The sequence below is a fragment of the Gasterosteus aculeatus genome, chromosome 6 (assembly GCF_964276395.1).
Source record: "Gasterosteus aculeatus chromosome 6, fGasAcu3.hap1.1, whole genome shotgun sequence".
In the NCBI taxonomy this organism is placed as follows: Eukaryota; Metazoa; Chordata; class Actinopteri; order Perciformes; family Gasterosteidae; genus Gasterosteus; species Gasterosteus aculeatus.
In genome coordinates, this window is record NC_135693.1 from 12,113,793 (window position 1) to 12,133,479 (window position 19,687).

At 46.3% G+C, this 19,687-nt stretch overlaps 1 protein-coding gene across 2 annotated transcripts in view; it reads right to left on the minus strand.

The window, feature by feature from the left end:
• The window catches only part of LOC120820586 (leucine zipper putative tumor suppressor 2 homolog), a 31,069-nt gene that overhangs the window by 3,022 nt on the left and 8,360 nt on the right, over nucleotides 1-19,687 (minus strand). Inside the window, exons 2-8 of one of the 2 annotated variants that reach the window (XM_040178532.2) lie at nucleotides 15,290-15,394; nucleotides 3,094-3,732; nucleotides 1,755-2,408; nucleotides 1,527-1,649; nucleotides 1,236-1,382; nucleotides 474-989; nucleotides 37-141 (exon numbers count right to left, since the gene is read on the minus strand). In XM_040178532.2, the coding sequence (XP_040034466.2) occupies nucleotides 37-141; nucleotides 474-989; nucleotides 1,236-1,382; nucleotides 1,527-1,649; nucleotides 1,755-2,408; nucleotides 3,094-3,699 (2,151 nt within the window). In that variant the 5' untranslated portion in view covers nucleotides 3,700-3,732; nucleotides 15,290-15,394. Of the gene's footprint in view, nucleotides 1-36; nucleotides 142-473; nucleotides 990-1,235; nucleotides 1,383-1,526; nucleotides 1,650-1,754; nucleotides 2,409-3,093; nucleotides 3,733-12,779; nucleotides 13,087-15,289; nucleotides 15,395-19,687 lie in introns of those variants that run through there. The other variant, XM_040178533.2, reaches the window with a different exon arrangement.

Below are 19,687 nucleotides of genomic sequence, written 5' to 3' on the forward strand. Positions count from 1 at the left end.
TGAAAGTTAATCACTAAGAAATACAATACTTTTTACCTTCTCTTTTTCCTCGTGCCACACTCTTCTTTCATCCTCAAAACGGGACAGTTGCTCCTCATTAGTCCTCCTCTCGTACATGAGTTCAGCCTTCAGCCTGTCCACCTGCGAGAGGGAGACGAAATGTTAGAAACTCCACCGTTTCAGTGCTGGAAGACATATTTAGTTATTTTACTTGAGTGAAGGTAATACTAATGGAATGTAATAATGGATATTGAGCTTGTACTAAGTAAAAGTACAAGCAGTATTACCAGAGACATGTACTGTTGTGCTTCAAACTGCTACTAATGATGCAGAAAATAAAAAGGAACGTTATCATGCCATCAAATGAAGCTGATCATATTATGTTAGTTAACTATAAGCATGAAATAAATCTAATAGAGGAAAAATTACAGCATTTTCTGTGACATTCGCATGACTCAATAAAAACCGTGTACCTGTTGTCTGAATCCAAGCACTGCTTCTGCATTCTGCCTCTGAGCCTTGGCTTCATCGCTCTCCCCCCCCCACACCAGATGGCTCTCCTCCGCATCTCGGTACAAAGACGGGCTGGGACCGCCTCTCCCCGCCATTCCTCTACCCTGTTGGAGGGAGAGGCTCATGCATTGCCCCTTCGTGGTCAGATTTGCAGGTAGAGAGTGCACGCCGTAGTTGGACAGAGTGTCACGGAGGCGGGCTGACTCTTCTTCCAACCGGCCCAGCTTCTCCCGGAGCAGCTCGGCTTCGCTCTTGCGCCTCTGGAGTTCGTTCTCGCAGACCTCCAGCTCCAGAGATCGTGTCCGCAGCGCCGCGGCGGCCTCGTGAGATCGAGCCTGGCTGGCCTGCAGCTCAGAACGCGCTTCTCTCAGCTGGGCCTTCAGCACCACGATGTCTCCGGCCTTCTGGCTGAGCTCGGACTGGATCTCCTTCATCTGCTGCTTCAGGAGGGAGATTTCTCCTGACTTCTGACACACCTAAAGTACCATGAGCAATACAAGTTAGAGGGGTTAGGTGGGAGTGCAGAAAATACAGAACAAATGCGGTCTTATGACAGAATACAAATTTGGTTCCTTGTGAGGTTGATTCAATCCATCTAGGTTTTAACTCTGACACCTTTACTTCAGGGGCACTTTATAATTGTATCAGGAAAACAAACATCCTGTTCCAGACTCAAAATTGCTTTAATCACCTCCACCCAACACCTCTCCAGTCTGACTCACCTCCCACTTTGTCTCTTCCAGACGAGGCCCCAGCTGAGTCTGCTCCCTCTGGATGGTCGCACACCTCCTTTCCAGCGTCTCCCTGTCCTGCAGCAGCGAGGAGAAGTCCTCCTGCAGCTTCTTTTTCTCCTGCTGTAGTTGAAATACCTGACGACACACATCGATACATATTTCACTGAAACATATATGTTGATGTTTGTTAAGACATGCACCATCAAATACGGAATCTCAGACTCAAATAAGAAGTTAAACTCCTTCTTCCTTTAAAAGAGTTTGAAATACTTAGCATACCTGTAACTGTAGCACCTGCTGGGCCCTCTGGGCCTTCTGAGAAGCCTGCTTCATCTTTAATGCACAGCTCTGTCTCAACTCCTCCATCTCTCTTTCACAGCGCCGCTGCTTCTCCTCATACACCTTTCAGAGCAGAAGACACGAGTCAGAGGTCAATGTTTTATCCGTTCTCTTAAAGGTTATGTGTTCAGACCTGTTTGTTTTGGCGAGTATGTCTTCATGTCTCACCTGGCAGATGGCAGCTTCATTCTCATCCAGATTTTCCCTGAGCTGCTGCAGCTCCAGGTCTCGTTCCCTCAGCTTCTCCTCCAGCTCCCTCACCACGGCCTCGTAGCCCTCCACCAGCGGCGGCGAGTGGCCGCACGACCCGCTGTCCGACAGCGGCTGCCCGCGCCCGCTTAGCGACCCGGAGCCTGTGCTCTTGCTGGATGAGGAACGTCCACTGTCTGAGTTGGTGTGGCCGTGGCTCCCACTCGCACCTGAAGTGTTTCGGCCCAAGCCCGGCGCGGGCTCCAGCTGCACCCCGGAAGAGCCCGAGCCCTCGCTGGGCGCCAGACTGTAGCCTGTGCTGCTGTGAGTAGGCAGGCTGGAGAGCGAGTTCCTCCCGGAATCCGACATGGAGTACGACTGGCTGCCCCGTGCATTACGGCCTCCGCTGTAGGAGTTGCGTTTCCCTTCAGAGCCGGAGCTGCTGCTCCCTCCGATGCCGTTTGCGCCGGCGCCGCCGCCGTTGGACCCTGCGAGCGGCAGCAGGAGGTTGAGGCTGGCCTGGCTCTCCGTCAGGCTGCCTCCAGGCCGCGGTAACAAGTAGTGCACAGAGTGACGATTCTTGGGGATGACAGGTTTGAATGCCGTAGGACGAATCAGCACTTTCTCCATGTTCTGAAAGTACGTTCATAAAAAAAACATTATGATTAAAAAAAGCTCGGGAGCGTTAATTAGCACCGTGTCATTAGAGAGCGGCGAGTGGCAGGTCACCCCTCCAGTCTCTGGTTTGTTTAATGTGGTTTAATTGATATTCTTGAGCAATTTTCTTAATGATTTAACCTGATATATGGAGGGACAAGCAAGAGAGGGAGGGGATTAAAGGGCAGAGAAACAAATAGGAGGGAGAATATTGGAGCTCCTTGTATGTTCTGTAAGCATTTCTCTTAGCGATCTTCCTTGTGGTTCAACTAGTGAATGTAAGCAAGGATGGTGATGTTTCTGCGAGGTGAGTGGCTGTTAAATGATCCGTCAGAGCCAAGAGGCCAGTCATTCACTTCTAAATATAATCAGAAGTACTCTTTTTGCCTACGTGTTTACTTTTCATCAGATTGTATCAGCAAACCGTTCACATGAAGCACAATCTGTCATCGCTCAACTGATTTTTTAAAGCAGATATTGACATTAATATTAATAACTTTAAACAGATTTTCCATTACAGATCTGTTTTCTGTGACCTCAAAGCTGCTTTTTTGCTATGATTCTTGTAAATTATCGGCCAACATATACACTGAAATGTCTGCAATCAGCGGAGTATATCTGCCTGACCGATCGGTCCAGCTCTTCAGTCTGCTCCTCTTACCTTCTCTAACTGCCCCGACACAGGGATGAGTTTGGGAGGAGGCCCTCCAATGTTGCCGGTCCTGCTGTCCCTTTGGTCCTCTGAGTCGCTGCAGGGGCTCGCGGTTGCTTCTACAGAGTTGTCTTTCCATTCTCCGATCACCACCTCGTCGCTCACAAAGCCCAAGTTTCCATTAGTCGCCACTCCAGCGGGCGCTCCGCCGCTCGCCCCAGCAGAGTTACCGGGCCGGGGCTGCTTCTTGGTGGGCAGCGGCGGGGGAAGAACCTCGGCCTGGGGAAGCGTTTGGTTGCTGATAACCAGCAGCTGCTCCAGGGAGCTGCCGCTGCGCAGGGTGTCGTCCTGGAGCCGGAAGCAGCTGGTGGCCGGCGTGGAGCGACGAGACTTGGCGGTGAACTCGCTGGCGGCCCGGCAGTGCCTCTCCTGATACGTTCGGCCCGATACGAGGCTGCTGACGGAACCCATGGCGATCCCGGAGCTGCAGGGCCCACAGGGGCCGGGGCAGGGGCCCGACGGGGAGTGGGATGATAGAGGCCGGCACTGCTGCACGTCGAGACCTGGATTCTGGTGCTCAGTCGCGGTCACAGGCAACGCCTGAACCAAAGCCATGGCAACCCGACGGTGGCAGACACACCACACACTCTGAGAGAGAAAATGAAACAATGCATTCAGACTCCAGACGCAACGGATGAAGTTACTCAGCCATTTCTCTTAACTTTATGATTGACGACCTGGCAAAAATAGCAGCTACACAAAGCAAGTCGTTACAAACATATAAAAGCCTAAATTAATCTCACAAAAACAACTTTAACAACTTTATAATAGGTACAAAATATAAAAAAGAAACACACTGTGTTGTAGATTAGCAAACATTTTCACACCAGAGTGTAGCGGTACTAATGTCTGCACTAAACTCAGTGTTAGGTGATCTCTTATCTAACTTGGCGGTCAAGTATATGTGCAAGTAGATACAAGTAAAGAAAGTGTTACTAATAAGATGTTACTGTCAAGCAACTGGTCTTGGTCTATACAGATTAGGAGTTGTATTTATTTTCAGAGAACTAAACACCTACTAAAGATGTATTCACGTGGGCGGTTTGATGATGGCTGGATCCCATCCATGTGTTTTAGAATCATATTGTTTCACAGAGCCCTGTTACTGCTGTCATAGATGTTTTACGAATAACATCAACCCTGACTCTGACAACTGACACTGACAACACTGTTGTACTGACAGTATTAATATCATGAAAGGGACCCGAAAATCTGCTATTAATAATTGTATTATTGGTATCTTAGCAATTGTAATTGTAGATATCATGTGCATCTGTTGAGAATATGTACATTACACTCATTATGTGATAAATAGCTAATCGGTCAGCTATGAATTGAATGGCAAATCATCCTATCATTATCCTTGAATGGTTCAAATTAATGTCATTTAATGCATCATCTCTGATAATTGCAATCTTAAAATGTGACACATTTATTTTACACACAAACTTATTAATATCCGGATGCCCCCCCTCATCCGCCCCATGTCTTTGGCGATGCCGCTAATAATTGTCAAAGTCATTAGCGAGGCAGGAAGAGGAAAAAGCGGCTGGGTTTAGTGGAGACTGAGGATGTCGGACACAGAAACAGACAATGAGTCACGGTCATCGAGCAGCTGCGCTGTGATTTTCCTGAACGTCCCTGTCTGAACGCGGTGAGCAGTCGTCCGCGTATTACTTCTAAATGGATTTGAAAACTAGTCCCTTCACTGTTTCATGATCACGGTTCTCGTGGATACACATTACTAACAGCACAATAATCAGGGGCAGCGGATTAAGTCCTCCAATCTGCAGATAATATTGTCAGTGTTTAAGCTAACCGGGGGAAAGACACATATCGTCAGTCTGTGGAGCCAAGACCAAATCTGTCTGGCCGAGTGGAATAATCCATCTATGTCTGCACAGTGCCAGGCAGAACACAATCACACCGACTGACACACACACACACACACGTCATGCACGCACACGATTCGTACATTTGATTTGAGTTCTGCATTTAACCCGCTATAAGCATGAGCTGCTGTAAAGAAGCTCAGGCTACATACATACCAATACGTTCTGGTTTTAAAACCCTTTCAGAAACGTTTCAGAAAGGAAAAGAAATAGAAAAAAAATTATCCGGTGTAAACAAGAGATTGGTTGCTGGGATACAGAAAATAGAACAGAATACTATTGTAACCTACACTTTAATATTAAAAGGTTGTGCTGAATATTCCTCTATAATCTCCCTTTATGGACTCAAAGGTTATTTACAATGCTTCTGGTGTTCATCTCTTACATCATCTCTTACACACACACCAAAGTTGTTTTGAAAATGAACAAAGTTTTATGACATTATGGGTCATTGAATTTGTTTGTTTTTTAACTTCCAAGTTGTTATGCATTTTTAAAGTGGATGTAGACTCAGTGTCTCGCTCAAGGACACTTCAACATGTGGAGGGTAAGAACTGGGGATTAAACAAGCAAACATAAAGTAAGATTGTAGCTTATGGCCAGAATCCGCTAATACATGTTGCAGACTCTTTCACAATAAAAACCAAACGAAAAGCATTTTCAAATGTACAATTTTGTGTTGATTTTGGCATGGTGGTAGTGTTTCTGAGCCATAGAATACCTTTAGAAAACCTCAAATTTGACTACTTGCCTGGTTTCCTCAAGCATTAAGAATAACTATACAGAAACCAGCCAATCATCATGCTGATTTTCTCATTTATTTATGTAGGTCACATAGAGGCATCTGTTTAATTACAAGTTAACAGTCCCTGACAGTAACTTTAAGTACAGCATAATATTGTAAAACAATAGTTTGTATTGTGGCAGCTCCGTAGCCTCAGTGTGCTTCAAATGATGCGGCTGCGGGATCAAAAAACGTCCGATCCACCGCTACATGGGAATCGAAGGGGGAAAAACGAGTGTGTGACGGGGAGTGTGGAGGAGTGAAATAAAGGAGACAGATTTCCTGAGCTACCCATGAGTCAAGGAGATTAAGATATGTGTGGTATGTGATCCCCTCCCATGCCAAAATAATCAAGGCCTGAGAAACCCCCATTCACCTTTCATCCAGACGTCCCCACCTCTTCTTTACTCCCAACCCCGACAAAGACCACTCAGGCGGGGATAATAGAATTAACAAGCCTGTGTGACCGTCAACCGGGATCCCCCTCAGTGTTAACCCTTGTGACCCCCTGATGAGCGGAGGGGAGCTGGTCTGACTCGGCCCTCCCACCCCTTTGACCCCCCCCCCCCCCGAGGGTCTGTTTTTGTTCTGGCTACTCGGGCAACCAATCCCAAAAGCTAATTTCCTCCTCTGATGTTGCTCAACGGTTGTTTCTTGAAGTTATCAAAGCGCTCCTCCTCCACTTCTTGGCTACATTCCTCTGAGGGTCCCTCCACTCCTTCATCCACCTTCCTCATTACACACATCCTCCTCTGCTGTCAGCAGCAGGAGACGGGGAGACAGAAAACGTTGTCCCTAAAAATAGAAACAACATCTCGAGTGCCTGAAATCACCCTGATAGTCTTTCATGAGTGGTTTCTGTCAGCGAGGCAATTCGATTCGTCGTTCAAAAATAAACTCCAACACCGTCACCGCCAGCTGTAAAGGGGTCAACCAAGGGCCCCGTTACACTTCCTTCCTTACACTCTAAAACTATCAAATGATGCTGAACAGCTTTAAAGCATCCGCACTGCTTCTCCCAGGAGCGCTTCTGACAGTTTATCATTCACATGCCACCGACTGGCCCAGGATGAGAAGAAGCAAAGCTGACTGAAGAAAAGGGGTTCAGCGGTTCAGAGGTTGCACTCTAACAAGATCCAGAAGTGGGGTCTGTGATGTGGAAATAATCCCGGTATAGTAAATCTGTTGAAAAACGCCGATATTAGCCAGGAGAGGAAGCACATTATTCCGCAGCAGCAGATCGCCGCTCACAATCACACACAACCTCAGAGCTTTTCCGGAGATATTCGCTGGCGCAGGACGGAGTTATAAAAGCAAGAATGAGTCGGGAGAAAAAGAAGTGGGTTTAGTGGAAAGAACACAAAGGCTGGACGGGTGGGGGTTTATGGGAATTTCAATACCAGGTAGCCTGAAGGGGGGCTCCAAAGAGGTCTGAGCTCTTGTGAAAACCAGGCATCGATAATCCAGTTTAGACATTATTTAGCGCAGACACCGAGGTCTGAGCACCGTAAGGTCTCCTGAAAGGTGAATCCCATGTGAAGACAGACGTCATTTCAATAACAATATTTCCTATTATACACTACATTACTTTTTGCTTTTATCTTACTTCCACATGTCTGCCTCGTTCAGATATTGTAACAATATCGAGCAGATGTGAAGCATCCATAACACGAGAGTTCATGTCATCACATCCCGAGCAAAGCCAGCAGATTTGTTGTGGATTGCTTTTTGGAAGTTTATAAAACCGTGAATAATGTGCATACGAGGAAAGCGTGGTGCTAGCCGTGTGAACAACAATACTTTGTTTTTCTTCAAACAATTGAGAACAAGTTTCCAGTGTTCTGACTGATAAAATAGGTTGAACCAGCATATGTTTTTATATTCCTACTCAATAACTGATAACTTGATTAAAGAACATTTTCTGTAACTCTGCTTCACTTAAATCTGAAATAATGAATGTTGTTTCACAACAACAACAACATGACAAATTAGTTACTTATCAACTTGACACCAAGCGAGTTCGCAAACAGCCACTTAATAGCATATATTCAGCAGAAAAGGGGGATTAGCTTTCACGTGGGAATGATGAGGACAACCCATCTCTTATATTCACTCTCCTTTTGTTTGTCTCCTTCTGTTTTGGTCACATCCTGAGGGTAATATCTGTCTCTTCGGCTGATGAACTCTCCACTGTGTTTGCTTGTGTTTGCTGAGAGGAACCTGCAGGGTTGGGAGAAGCTTCTCACTACAAGCGACCCCTTTCCACTTTGAGCCATTAGCGTCCACTATTAAACAAAACCTCTTGATTAGTGCAGCTTTAACCGTTGGTCAGGCTGACCTGCTTCTGACAAAACCACTGCCATGCTTTCATTTAGTTCTTCCACCTCCTTCCTCCACTTGCCTCCCCCTTCTCGGCCTCCACGTCCCCCAGCCATGCTCACCCTTTATCCCTTTCTTCTCCTCTCACTTTCCTTTTTCCATCCCCCCTCTCTCTCCGGCGACTCCCTGCTCTCTGGTCTGTGCAGATAGATTTTCATCTGCCCGTTCTGAAACAGCAGCACCACAGCGTGACTGACCACAGGCAACGCCAGCGTGAAGATGAGAGCAACAGGTGGAAAGTTGTAAATTGTTAGATCAGAGCAGGCGGAAGTATTGGTATACGAGTGTTAACAATAATGATTGATAACCATTTGAGTAACTTCTGTTTTAATGTCTGGTCACTGCTCTGGTAGAGTTTCACTGATCCCAAAAGCAGTGGGACCCAAAACACTTGAAATAAAACAGGATTTTGAAAAAATGTGGTGTGAAGTTGAGAGCTTGTTCAGACCAGCAGAGATATTCATCTTCGGTATCCTGGGTGGCCGTAATCCTGAGAGCAGCGATCTCAGCGGCTGGCGTGAGCGAGAAAGACAGAGGAACAGAGGAAAGAGAGGAAGTCAACGGGCAAGGTGAGTCTCAATAATCCTCCACGGCAGCCAAAGAAAACCCACATGTACAGACACGGCAGCAACACAATACCTCAGCGAGGCAATCGCTCAACACCTAATCTACTCTCCCTTTTATTTGTCACGCATCCACTCAACGAAAGTCCACAATAAAACTTCAAACAGGCATGAAAATGCTATTCGGGTGAAGTCAGTCGTCTCCACCGTAAAATGAGTTGAAGTCTTTTAATGTTTTGCCAGAAGACCTGAGGTTATAATAGGCCTCCATTCCAAAACAATGACTGTCTGTCTGAGTGGTCGCTCACTGTCACCTTCCCCCACATGGCTCGGCTTTAAGGTCTTGCAGTGGTAATGTGTGTGTGTGTGTGTGTGTGTGTGTGTGTGTGTGTGCGCGTGCGCGTGTGTGCACGTACGAGATTGCGGAATCTGTGCAAACCTACTCAGGCCTCATTAACCCAGACCCTCACTGCCAAGGCCCTTTTCACTCAAACCAGAGAGACATTGTCCTCTTTGGCAAAGAAACGTTGTCATTGTAGCTTAACAAAGTTGTGAGTTCAGGTTTTCTGTGAAGCTAAACAACAAAAAAACACACATAAAAAGTGTTTCAAAGTCGAGAAAAGGTGTCGTGCCACAGTCCTGCTTTTTCCCCTTCTGTTCTTTTACAGCCGACTCGTTGCTGTTTCAGAGTTTCGGTTCTTCCTTTGTTTGGGAGCGTTGCTATGGCAGCGGAGGCCCACATTTTCTTCATGCACAGGGCGAAATGAGATAGAGAGGCAGGATAAGGGACGGAAGGAAAAGGACATAAAGGCCAAGAGTGAGTGAAAAGGTGAGTGAGGTTTTTTTTTTTTTGTACGTGTGCCAGTCCGACAGCAGACAGTTTGGCTCTTTAGCATCTCAAAGCATCTGGCCTCAATTCCACCAAGAGGGGCTCCTGGAGAAGTGGGGTGACGGAAGTCTTGACTGTTCCTCTATCACACTTACACACACACACACACACACACACACAGCAGAGAAACTCACACAGTCCTTGTGGGGGTTGGCAGAGGGAGCAGCCAGCAATCTATTGAAATGGGACGCAGTAGACGTCGATGACATCAAAGCAGCCCCGTGAAACACTGTGGTCAGCTGTGGACACAAACTGCCAATCTTGTGCTTATTTAAAGGACGTGTTGGAAATGAGTTGCACTGGTACTTGGCCACAGAGAACAGCTGACTTTTCCAACGAAAGAAGCGAGAGACCCCTGCTGTGCCCGTCCGGCAATTGTGAGAAATACATGACATTTGATGGCAGTACCCTAACAGTTTCTTGACTGGATGCACATTTCATTCCCCAGACCTGCTCGGCACTTAATGCTGAAGAAGGCTGCTTTACAGTCAGCTGGCATAGGAGGAAATTAAGGTATCAGTGAAAAGGGGGGGGGGGGGGGGGGGCATTTCTGGTCCGCTCCAAACGTTGGATTTTCCAGGAGGTTTTCCAGTCGCTGACAAGTTATCCAGCGGCGGCCAGTGGTCAGACCCGCAGACACTGGAAATACCAAGAATGCCAGTGGTAGAGACACAGAGATTAGTCTGGCCAGTGGACTACTGTTTGTCAGTGGCCGGTCCAGCCCTCACTCCCTGACCTGGACTTAATGCAGATATTGGGGGCTGCTCTGATCTCTCCTCAGTGCAGGTCATTTCACTTAAGCATGGCGTTCACTGGAGCGTATTTTGGAAAATCCAGGTTTTTCAGTCTGTTTTTCTACATCTATTTCTCATCGTCCCAAATGTGGAGAGAAGCGTTAAGTTTTCCCTCCCTAGACGTCCCTTCCTCACCCCCTGCTGCTCTGCCTGGATGAACAGTGGAAGGTCATTGTTTCAGTGTAACAGAGAGCAGAGAGCAGAGAAGAAGGGGCCTGTTATCTCACACTGAAAGCAACAACACTTTGACTGACAATGTGACCAGAAATAGAGGGAGGAAGAGGAGGAGGGGAGGAGACGGGAACCTTGATCGTAGAGGAGCCGTTAGCTCACTATCGGACTTCAGTGAAGGAAAGTAGGCCACAATATCTGCTCAGCGAAAGGTGTGACAGCTTCAGAGAGAAAGCGCAGCGCATAACACACACACACACACACACACACCCACACACACACACACACGCACGCAAACACGTGCACACAGGGCTGCTAAATACAGGCAGGCAAATGAGTTCCACAGCAGCTATTACATAAGCAGCAACGCCTCACTTAAAATGTGCCAGCTTTGATTTATAATTCACTTCCACTCGTCTGAGAAAATATCTGACAAGGCAAAGAAGCACATGTGCACACATATTCAGACGCTCTGTCCGTGTCGCTGTAAGCTGTAGAAAGATGGAGGGAGGGAGGGACAGACTGGAGTGGAAAACACACTCAGCAAACTGTACAGGGGCCAGGCCCGACGTCCAATCTCTCGCTGTCCCTCCTCCTGTGTTTGTGTCTCCGTCTCAGTCTCAGAGTTCCGCAATGCTTCTCAAGTCGATGCTTTACATAAATACCTGGCACCACATTCAGCTCGACGGGAAAACGACTGGAAAACATCGAAGCCCAAATAAGGAGTCAAATCAAAAGGTGAAACCTGTTTTGAATCCTCTGATGTATATTTTTGTTTCCTATGAGGTACAAGAGACCTTCTGAGAGAGAGAACGAGAGAGAGCGAGAGATATGATGACTTGTTTGTTGGTCCAGCTTGGGCCATAAGGAAAGAAGTGGAAAGGGATAGGAAACCAGGGGAGAAAGGTCTCACTCCCTTTTTATTTGGAGCTTCTTAATGCTGTACGTATATACATATACAACCACACAGGAAGCATGAGTCAACACAGCTGGAAAGCGTTACGAATGTAACCTGCAACACGTGACACACATTTAGTCCATTTGTTTTGTTCAGAGCAGATGAGGCAACACATCTCCTCGGGCCTCCACGTCCCCCGCTCCTCTCGAGTTGAACTTTACGGCAAAGTTTGCGTCTCGTCCCCTGCTCAATTTCTGCCACTGTTTGTGGAGCAGATCGTCACTCCTTCAAAACCCCAGTTGGTGTAATGACAGTCTTCTCCAAAATGAAACCCCATCATGACACGGTCAAACAGAAAGACACTACAAAGAGTTGAGTGAATGGATGCCCCTCTAACCGTCCTGGCTATAAACATCTCTCATGGGCCATAACAAACTTGATGAGACTTTACAATATGTGGTCCAGTTTTGTAATTACACGCGTAGATGGAAGGAAAACAACTGCAGCCCGTTTCTACCAAAGTGCTTCATCATCAAAATAAACCAAGATTCCCTTTGACTCTTCTGGATATAAACATATTTTGTATCGGCCACACGTCTGAGATGAAGGCTATTTGTCTGCTCTGGTATCTTATCTTATCTTGAATGTGTGTGTGTGTGTGCGTGTGTGTGTGCAGACAGATTGATCCTCTTCCTCCTCCAGTCCAACCGTCCACAGGGTGCGACAGCTTTTTGAAAGGCTCAAATTTCGAATCAATACCCCAGCAGTCCGTAATGAGCAGATTACGGGGTCGGGATTAGAGGTCCGGGGCTCCCACCAAAAACTTGTCATCCCACCTCAACAAATCCAAGCTGGCTGCTCAGCCTGTCAGTAAAAACGTATCCAGGGTCATTCTAACAACTTTGAAAAGTCATTTCAAGCTAACCGCGGCCTCTCTGGCAAAAGGACAGGAACCCAAATTTTCCAGGAATTATTATTTGACCGGTTCCATCTCAGCTTAACCAGATTTTAGAAGAGGACAACTTTTTGGCCTTTTCTGACATTCCGAAACTAGTTTCCAGTCCTGTGACTGGTCTCAAACTCTTTTTTCCGTCACAAAACTCCAAATATTTTCACAACCGACACCCTCCTAAGTGGCTTCTCACTGACTCAAGGTGCCTATGAATACAAAGTTTCCAAAGTGGGACAAAGGGCAGGGTACTTTTAGGACGCAAACCCCCATTGTGCGGACACATGCACCAGCACACACTCGGCTCCACACTCACCCCAGAGAGAGCTCTGCATCGTCGCCTCCACTTGTCTCCGTCCCTCTTGGAAAAACAATATGAAAGTATAAATCCCCTGCAGTCTCTGTCGGACCGGGTCGTCCCCGTCTCTCCTTCGTTCCACCCGTCGTCTACCTCTTCTCTTCAACACTCCGGCTTCCTGCAGCGTGCCAGGAACTCATATCCTGACACAAGGACTTTCAAATGGAAGCCCTCCTTATTTTCCCTTCCTGTCCTCCTCCTCCTCCTCCCTCCTCCTCACTTCACTCCACTGTTCCTCTTCTCGGCTTTCCTTCCCCTTCTGTCTGCCTTAGCGCCGCCCCCCCCCTCCTCATTCCTCCCTCCCTTCTCTCCCTTTTGTCCGCCAGCCCCCCTGCCTCTAGTTCCCCTCTTTTAACACACACACACACACACACACACACACACACACACACACACACACACACACACACACACACACACACACACACACACACACTACTCTCCTCTGCCTCTCTCCTCCCCTTTCTCTTCTCACCCTGAGCTTCATCCATCCCCTTCTTTTTCACACATTCTGCATCGACACAATGCTGCGTCGGATTGAATTTTTTTTGAAAAACATTTTGATCCACTCTGTTTGGTCGATTATTGTGCAACCTCAATAACCCACAGAGGTATCCAGGGGAAGACGTCCTACCCGCCCGATTGTTCATCATCTACCCTTTGGCTACATGGCAGTGCAATTATAAAACAGCATTGACTACATTCAGGACCGCAGCCACTAGGAAGGGAGGGGGGTCAATTCTCCCAAACGGGGTGAGTTACGTAACGTTCCTGCTCATCCTGTGCCGGCACACTCCACACACTCACAGAGACAACCAGCAGGTAGCCGGAGGAGTGGAGAGGGATTCAAAAGGTTTCGAGATGATTTAAATGTTGGATTAATCTGTTGATTACACATTATTCTACATTTGTGGCATGTGGCAGCATCAGAGGAAGCCACGTTGTGACCGGTTGTCGTTATGGCCTCAGTTCAAACAAAGAGGTACAATTATATAATTTCATGAGGGAACAAAAGACGTGACATCAACAACAAAACACAATTGGCCAATACTTTGCAAATACCTCAGTACAGTAATAACCTCAGTACTTTGTGTTTCATACTACTACTTAACTAAGATGTTAAGATGGTAGACATACATAAGGAACAAACAAATCACATCGACTGCTGGACAGCTAGCGAGTACTGAGCAATGCTATGTGTGTGTGTGTGTGTGTGTCTGTTTGTCTTCTCCCTCTCTTTTTTGCATTGCCCTGTACCTCCCTCTGGCTCCCACAGTAGAAAGTGAGGAGAAAGTTTGCTTCTGCTGTCTGACTTGGCACTTTACTGCCATTAACGCGGCCCACGTTTCTGTGCTGAAAAGAACAACACCAGAAAGCTTTTGAGTCTATTATATATGTGTGTGTTGCAGTGTGTGTTGTGCGTGATTTTGTCGGTGAGAGTCAGCGGGAGTTCCTATTTTAGCTTAAAACTATAACAGAGAACTGAAAGAGGTTAAAAGGCATCTTCGCAGGCTCTTATAAGGCAACATACAAATATGGATTCCTGCAGCTTTAACTCATATCAAACACGCAACACCTAAAAATAAGACACAAAGTGGGGGTCCTGTGTGTGTTTGAAAGTGACCTCGCAGGCAGTGGGCATCGTCGCGGGACGACTAATGAAGGAAGGGGACAGCTGGGCCGGGACAGGCTGAGCTTCACCGGAGGAGAACAGACAGGAGATCTGTAATGGAGACAGTAGAAAGGAGAGAGGCAGACAGCTGCTGCAGCTGTGGGGAGCGCACGCTATTACCACCCGGCATTTCTCACCAGCACTGCCCTTCACTGTTTGTCCAACACAAACCAAACAAGGGGCTGTAGTTAACACTGTCCAACACTGATTGACACAAATATAGCTCGCGGGGAGGCAGCGTGGAGAGCGTGGAAGCAGTAAACGGACTGACACACCTCTGACTTCTTGGAGGGATTGCTGTCACCCGGCTGCTGCTGCAGGGGACAAATTCCTGACTCCTCATCTCCTCCTCCTCCTCCTCTAAACACCCCCCCCTCCCCCACCCCCCATCCCCCTCTTGTGTCGCACTCTCAAACTGTCATCCATCTGCGAACCCGATCCCTAACCGGACACTTCAAAGACTGAGGCCAAGACCCCAATTTCCATAAATGCGTGTGCATGTACGCGTGTTCTTGTGTGTGTGTGTGTGTGTGTGTGTGTGTGTGTGTGTGTGTGTGTGACAAAGTGACCACAGCGGTTCACTCAAAACTGATTCCACACAAAGAAGACAGACCACCGATCAATGTCCCCGCTGACCAGGAAGAAAAAAGAACAAGACCGAAAGGGAGGCAGAGAGAGAACAAGAGGCCGATGGAGGAGCGTGGGACGCGTCAGTCAGCAAACGCCAAAGGTCAACGTTGTCAGAGACGGGTGGCGTCGGCGGAGGGTGTTTTTCTGTTTTTGTCTGGTTCTTTACCTCAGGGTGTCTCCCAGTGTGCTGAAGGTCTGGGGGAAACAGGGAAGCGGCAGAGAGCTCTCATCCCGGGACTCGGCTCCTCTCCGAAGCCTCCTGCAATCAGGGCTGAAGGGAAATAACACAGGGCGTTAATACCGACCTGTTGACTCAAATTACACTTCCGTTTGGAGCATGGACAGTTTAATAAACCTGCAATGCTTTTGTGTTATAGAGCAATATCGTCAATCATTTGTAGTTTTGTTTGTGTGCGACTTAAGACAGTTCACCCAATATTCCCTCAACATTATGAGAACATTACGCCCCCACTGGCCGAACTTTGTAGAACCGGCCCATGACCACACTATGACAAGTACAATGCAAAATGCCAAGCATGTAATGATGACCTAAGCTCTAATATCAAAATGGTAAATTGGTCAAAAAAAAAAAAAACTTCTTCTCAGGTTTGTCTCTTTCCTCCTTTCCCACCACTTCTCCACTCTCCACACACGCAGCCAATGAGATAATCAGCCGGCTTGGTACATTCTGATAAGTGATCTGATACGACTATTGATTTTGGCCTTGTGTCCGGTGCAGAGGTCAGTCCTAAGCCTCTCAGCTGCTTTTAGGAGCCACGAACAGATGCTGACGAGGCTCTTTCACAGCTATTGTCATAAACAGACGGAGGACAAATACAAACATAGACAGTCACACAAAAATCATTGCTAAAACTGCTATAGTTGTCTTTTTGCTGCATAGAAAATCTGATATTTAGGTTAAACTTTGATCAACAATGGATGAAAACATCAAATAGCTTCCACAGGAATGGGAAGGAAGGAATTGGCGGATTTGGGACTCCTCCCATTAGATAATTATTGTGTGTCAGCTATTTGAGGTCTGATTTAATGGCCACGTGTCCTGCACTCGTTATCGGAAACTACGGCGGGACAAAGCCTGATCATCTGCAGCTGATGGGGGTAAAGACATCCGTCTGTCCTAACAGGGAACCCCAGGAGGACAGATGGTCATGGTCTTCCCTTGGGGACACAGGGATGAGTTGGGGCTAAAATTGGTGAAATAACGGGGGGGGTGTATTCTGATGTACCACCACAACCTTTTAGGTTGGTCATCTTTCTAGGTAATGTATATACAAACTTCATGAGTATAAGATATGACTGGTTGAAAAGTGAGAAATATGTTTATTTTCTTTTAGATTTCATTACAGTAAAGAACTGGAGGAGTCGACTCTGCTGCCTAATAGAAAGAAGGAAAATCAAAGGCACTTTTGCATTGTCTCTTCAAATTTCTGCCTGGTATTTTGTCATCAACTTAAATATTGGATCATAACCACAAATCAACCAAACCAAAGTCACCAGGATCCATCCTGTCAAATCGAACGGCATTCCTTTGCATGCTTGTTGAGATGTTTCAGTGTGGATCAAAGTACTGGACTCAACTGGACGCTCACCAGGCTAAAGGGTCCAAACTAGAAAAAGGCTTATAGAAACACACACACACATACACTGAACTATATGTATACACACACACACACACACACACACACACACACGCATGTACAGTACATGCACACACCCACAGATCTGAGCCATCTTATAATTTTCATAAAACCATAAGACTTTGAGGCTATAAGACTTGACCTATGAAGCTCTAATAATCTCTGCAGGGCAGTTCTCTAATCGGGAGATCACCTCTCGCCCCTGTGTGATGGGCTGGTGATGTACGTACACCCACATGCAGATTAGACAGAGATTATTATTCCTATAGGTCACTGGTAGATCAATTGGTTGCTATAGTAGCATATGTCCTCACTGCAGGGACCACAGTTAATGGAAGTACAATGGCATTATGCGTCAGTATATTTGGGGCGGTTGGGAGAGACAGAACAAGCAGATGTATGAAAAGCATTTTCAACAATTTTATAGTTCAAAGTATTATTCAATGACCAAGCACCAGATAAGATTAAACTAAAAACGATGGGAAGTTGCAGGCTGCACCAGAGAGATATGTAGGCAATATCTCTGTATCCCAGTGTTTTGCCACATTGTAAATGTCCAGGTATGTCAGTTTAAACAGCAATGTTTCTAAACCTGGCCTGAGCTAATAGAATAGTGAAACATACCCAGGAATAGCATATCAAGGTGTTGCCATTTCTATGCATCCATCCTTCCATTACCCAGACTCTCACGTTGTACTCGGAGCTCGGCACCGCCGCCTGCCGCTGCTGCTTTTTCTTTTTTTTCTAAGACAGTGGAAAGCTGCTTTTGTTGCCATAATATGCCCGGTGTGATGCTTGGCCCACTTTCCAGCCTGCTTTCATCGTGTAAGCACACATACATAAAAACATGATTTGCTGCTTCAATTTCTGACTTTCATTCAGCTGGGATTTGGTGGCAGACAACATCAGAGCCATGAAAAGCAGAGCGCGACAGCAGCGAAATGCAGTTCTCCCTCCGAACCTCCGGGCGAGGGAGGGGAAGACAGAGAGAGAGAGAGAGAGTTGGCGACGTTACAGAGAACGAGGGTTTAATCACTGACCTTCTACTGTTACAACTGGAGACAAATGACCATGATTAATGAGGCACATTCATCTTATAGGTTACGAAAAAACCCACAATGGCAACTGCACTTGCCTGCTGATGGATCTCTCTGCTGTATAGATTAAACTCCAGGTTGTTAGTTTGCACTTCACTTGTGATCAAGGAGCTCGGGTCAAGCTCGGTGTTGATCCAGTGCAGCTCACTAGAGGGCAGCCTGTCGATGTCTGGCAATATAATCAAGGCTGACGGAAAACCTCAGGGGAGCACTGTTGTTACAACAAAAGACCTGGAAAATAAGTATGAGACTAGTGGTAGAAGATGTACAATCTTAATCTTAAAGTATTAAAACAAAATGTCAGAGTAAGTCAGTAAAGACGTACTGCATAACATGATTCCACATTAGATTATGACATTCTTAATACTGCGTCAATTTGTAAGCAGCATTTTTCTGTTGTAGCTGGTTTATCTCGTTTTAAGGCTGATGAAATGATTAACGATGGCTGGAAAGAATATAACAGAAACTTGTTTTAGTGTAATTGTGTAGTTTAATAATGGATCCTTTGATGTCTTTGGGCCTGAAACAGTTTTCACAAAGCGAGAATCTGGAATAGAAAATCATTCGAGAAAAAAATGATGCACTATAGGGTGAAAATCTTTAAACATTTTGTTATTTCTTTTCGGCCACAGCTTCACGCAATCAACCTCTTCATTGAAACTACAAACAGCTGGTGACCAATGACGGTCTTCTGTGTGGAATTAGTGACTAGTGGACGGGAGAAGAAAAAGAGCACGGAGAAATCAAAAATGTTAAATAGTTCAGGACGATTTTAATTTTCCTTCTCAGCGATTTAACCACAGCCAAAGCAAAACAAGTTGCCCTTTGAATGTTTCCGCCTTCCACATTTGTTATCAAAATACCTCCGTCTGCGGGATATGAAGCATCTCCTTTCATTTGTCTCCTCACATATTCATATATGCCTCCTGTCTTCGGCTCTTTTCCCGTCATGTCAGTGTCTGTGCACAGATCCCCGGGGATGGAACCTGGTGTGCATGGGAAAGTCACTATGAGGCGGTGTGTCCGCTAGAGAGCGGAGATCTGCACATGTTCCATGGAAACACCCTGAAGCATCCGGCAGCATCTGGCTGCACTTTAATTGTGCATGGACCTTAAATACAGAGGATTCATGCTGTCACGCGTATTGTCAGGCCGGCTGACTGTACTGTACCTTGTACTATATACTAATACTCCATCACACACCAAATACTAGTTACTGTGGGTACAAATAAGTATTATCAGCTAAATGTACCTAAAATATGAAAACTAAAAGTACTTATTATGCAAAATTCTGTATTATAAAATGTTTTATGAATGCTCCATTCATTTTTGAGGAGCACTGACGTTCTGCTAATTTGCATCCTTTTGTTTTTATTTTTATTCTTCCGTTCTGCCGCTACAATATGTGTGTGTGTGTGTACAATAAGCGAGTCGTAACGCTCACTATTGTCCGTCTCTTGGTCTGCAGCCGTGCAGGCGCCTGCACGGCTGCACATATTGTGAATGACTGCGTTATTGGAGCGGTGGGATCCGGGGGCACAAGCATCCGAAACAAACGAGGTCCTGTGCAACCACGAGACCGTTCCATGAATCAGACAGGAACTTTTACAGTAGCTGGTCGGTCCTCTCGCTCTAACAACTTGCTATGTAACGTTTCCCCAGGTGGGTTGATTAAATCAATTTAGCTGTAGCTATGTTTCCATAAATAAAAAAATGAACAAACAATCAATGGCTAGTGGAAAGAGATTGTGTTATTGACGTAATTTAACTAAATTAAAGCAGCCGGTCCAATAGCACTGACAAGTCATC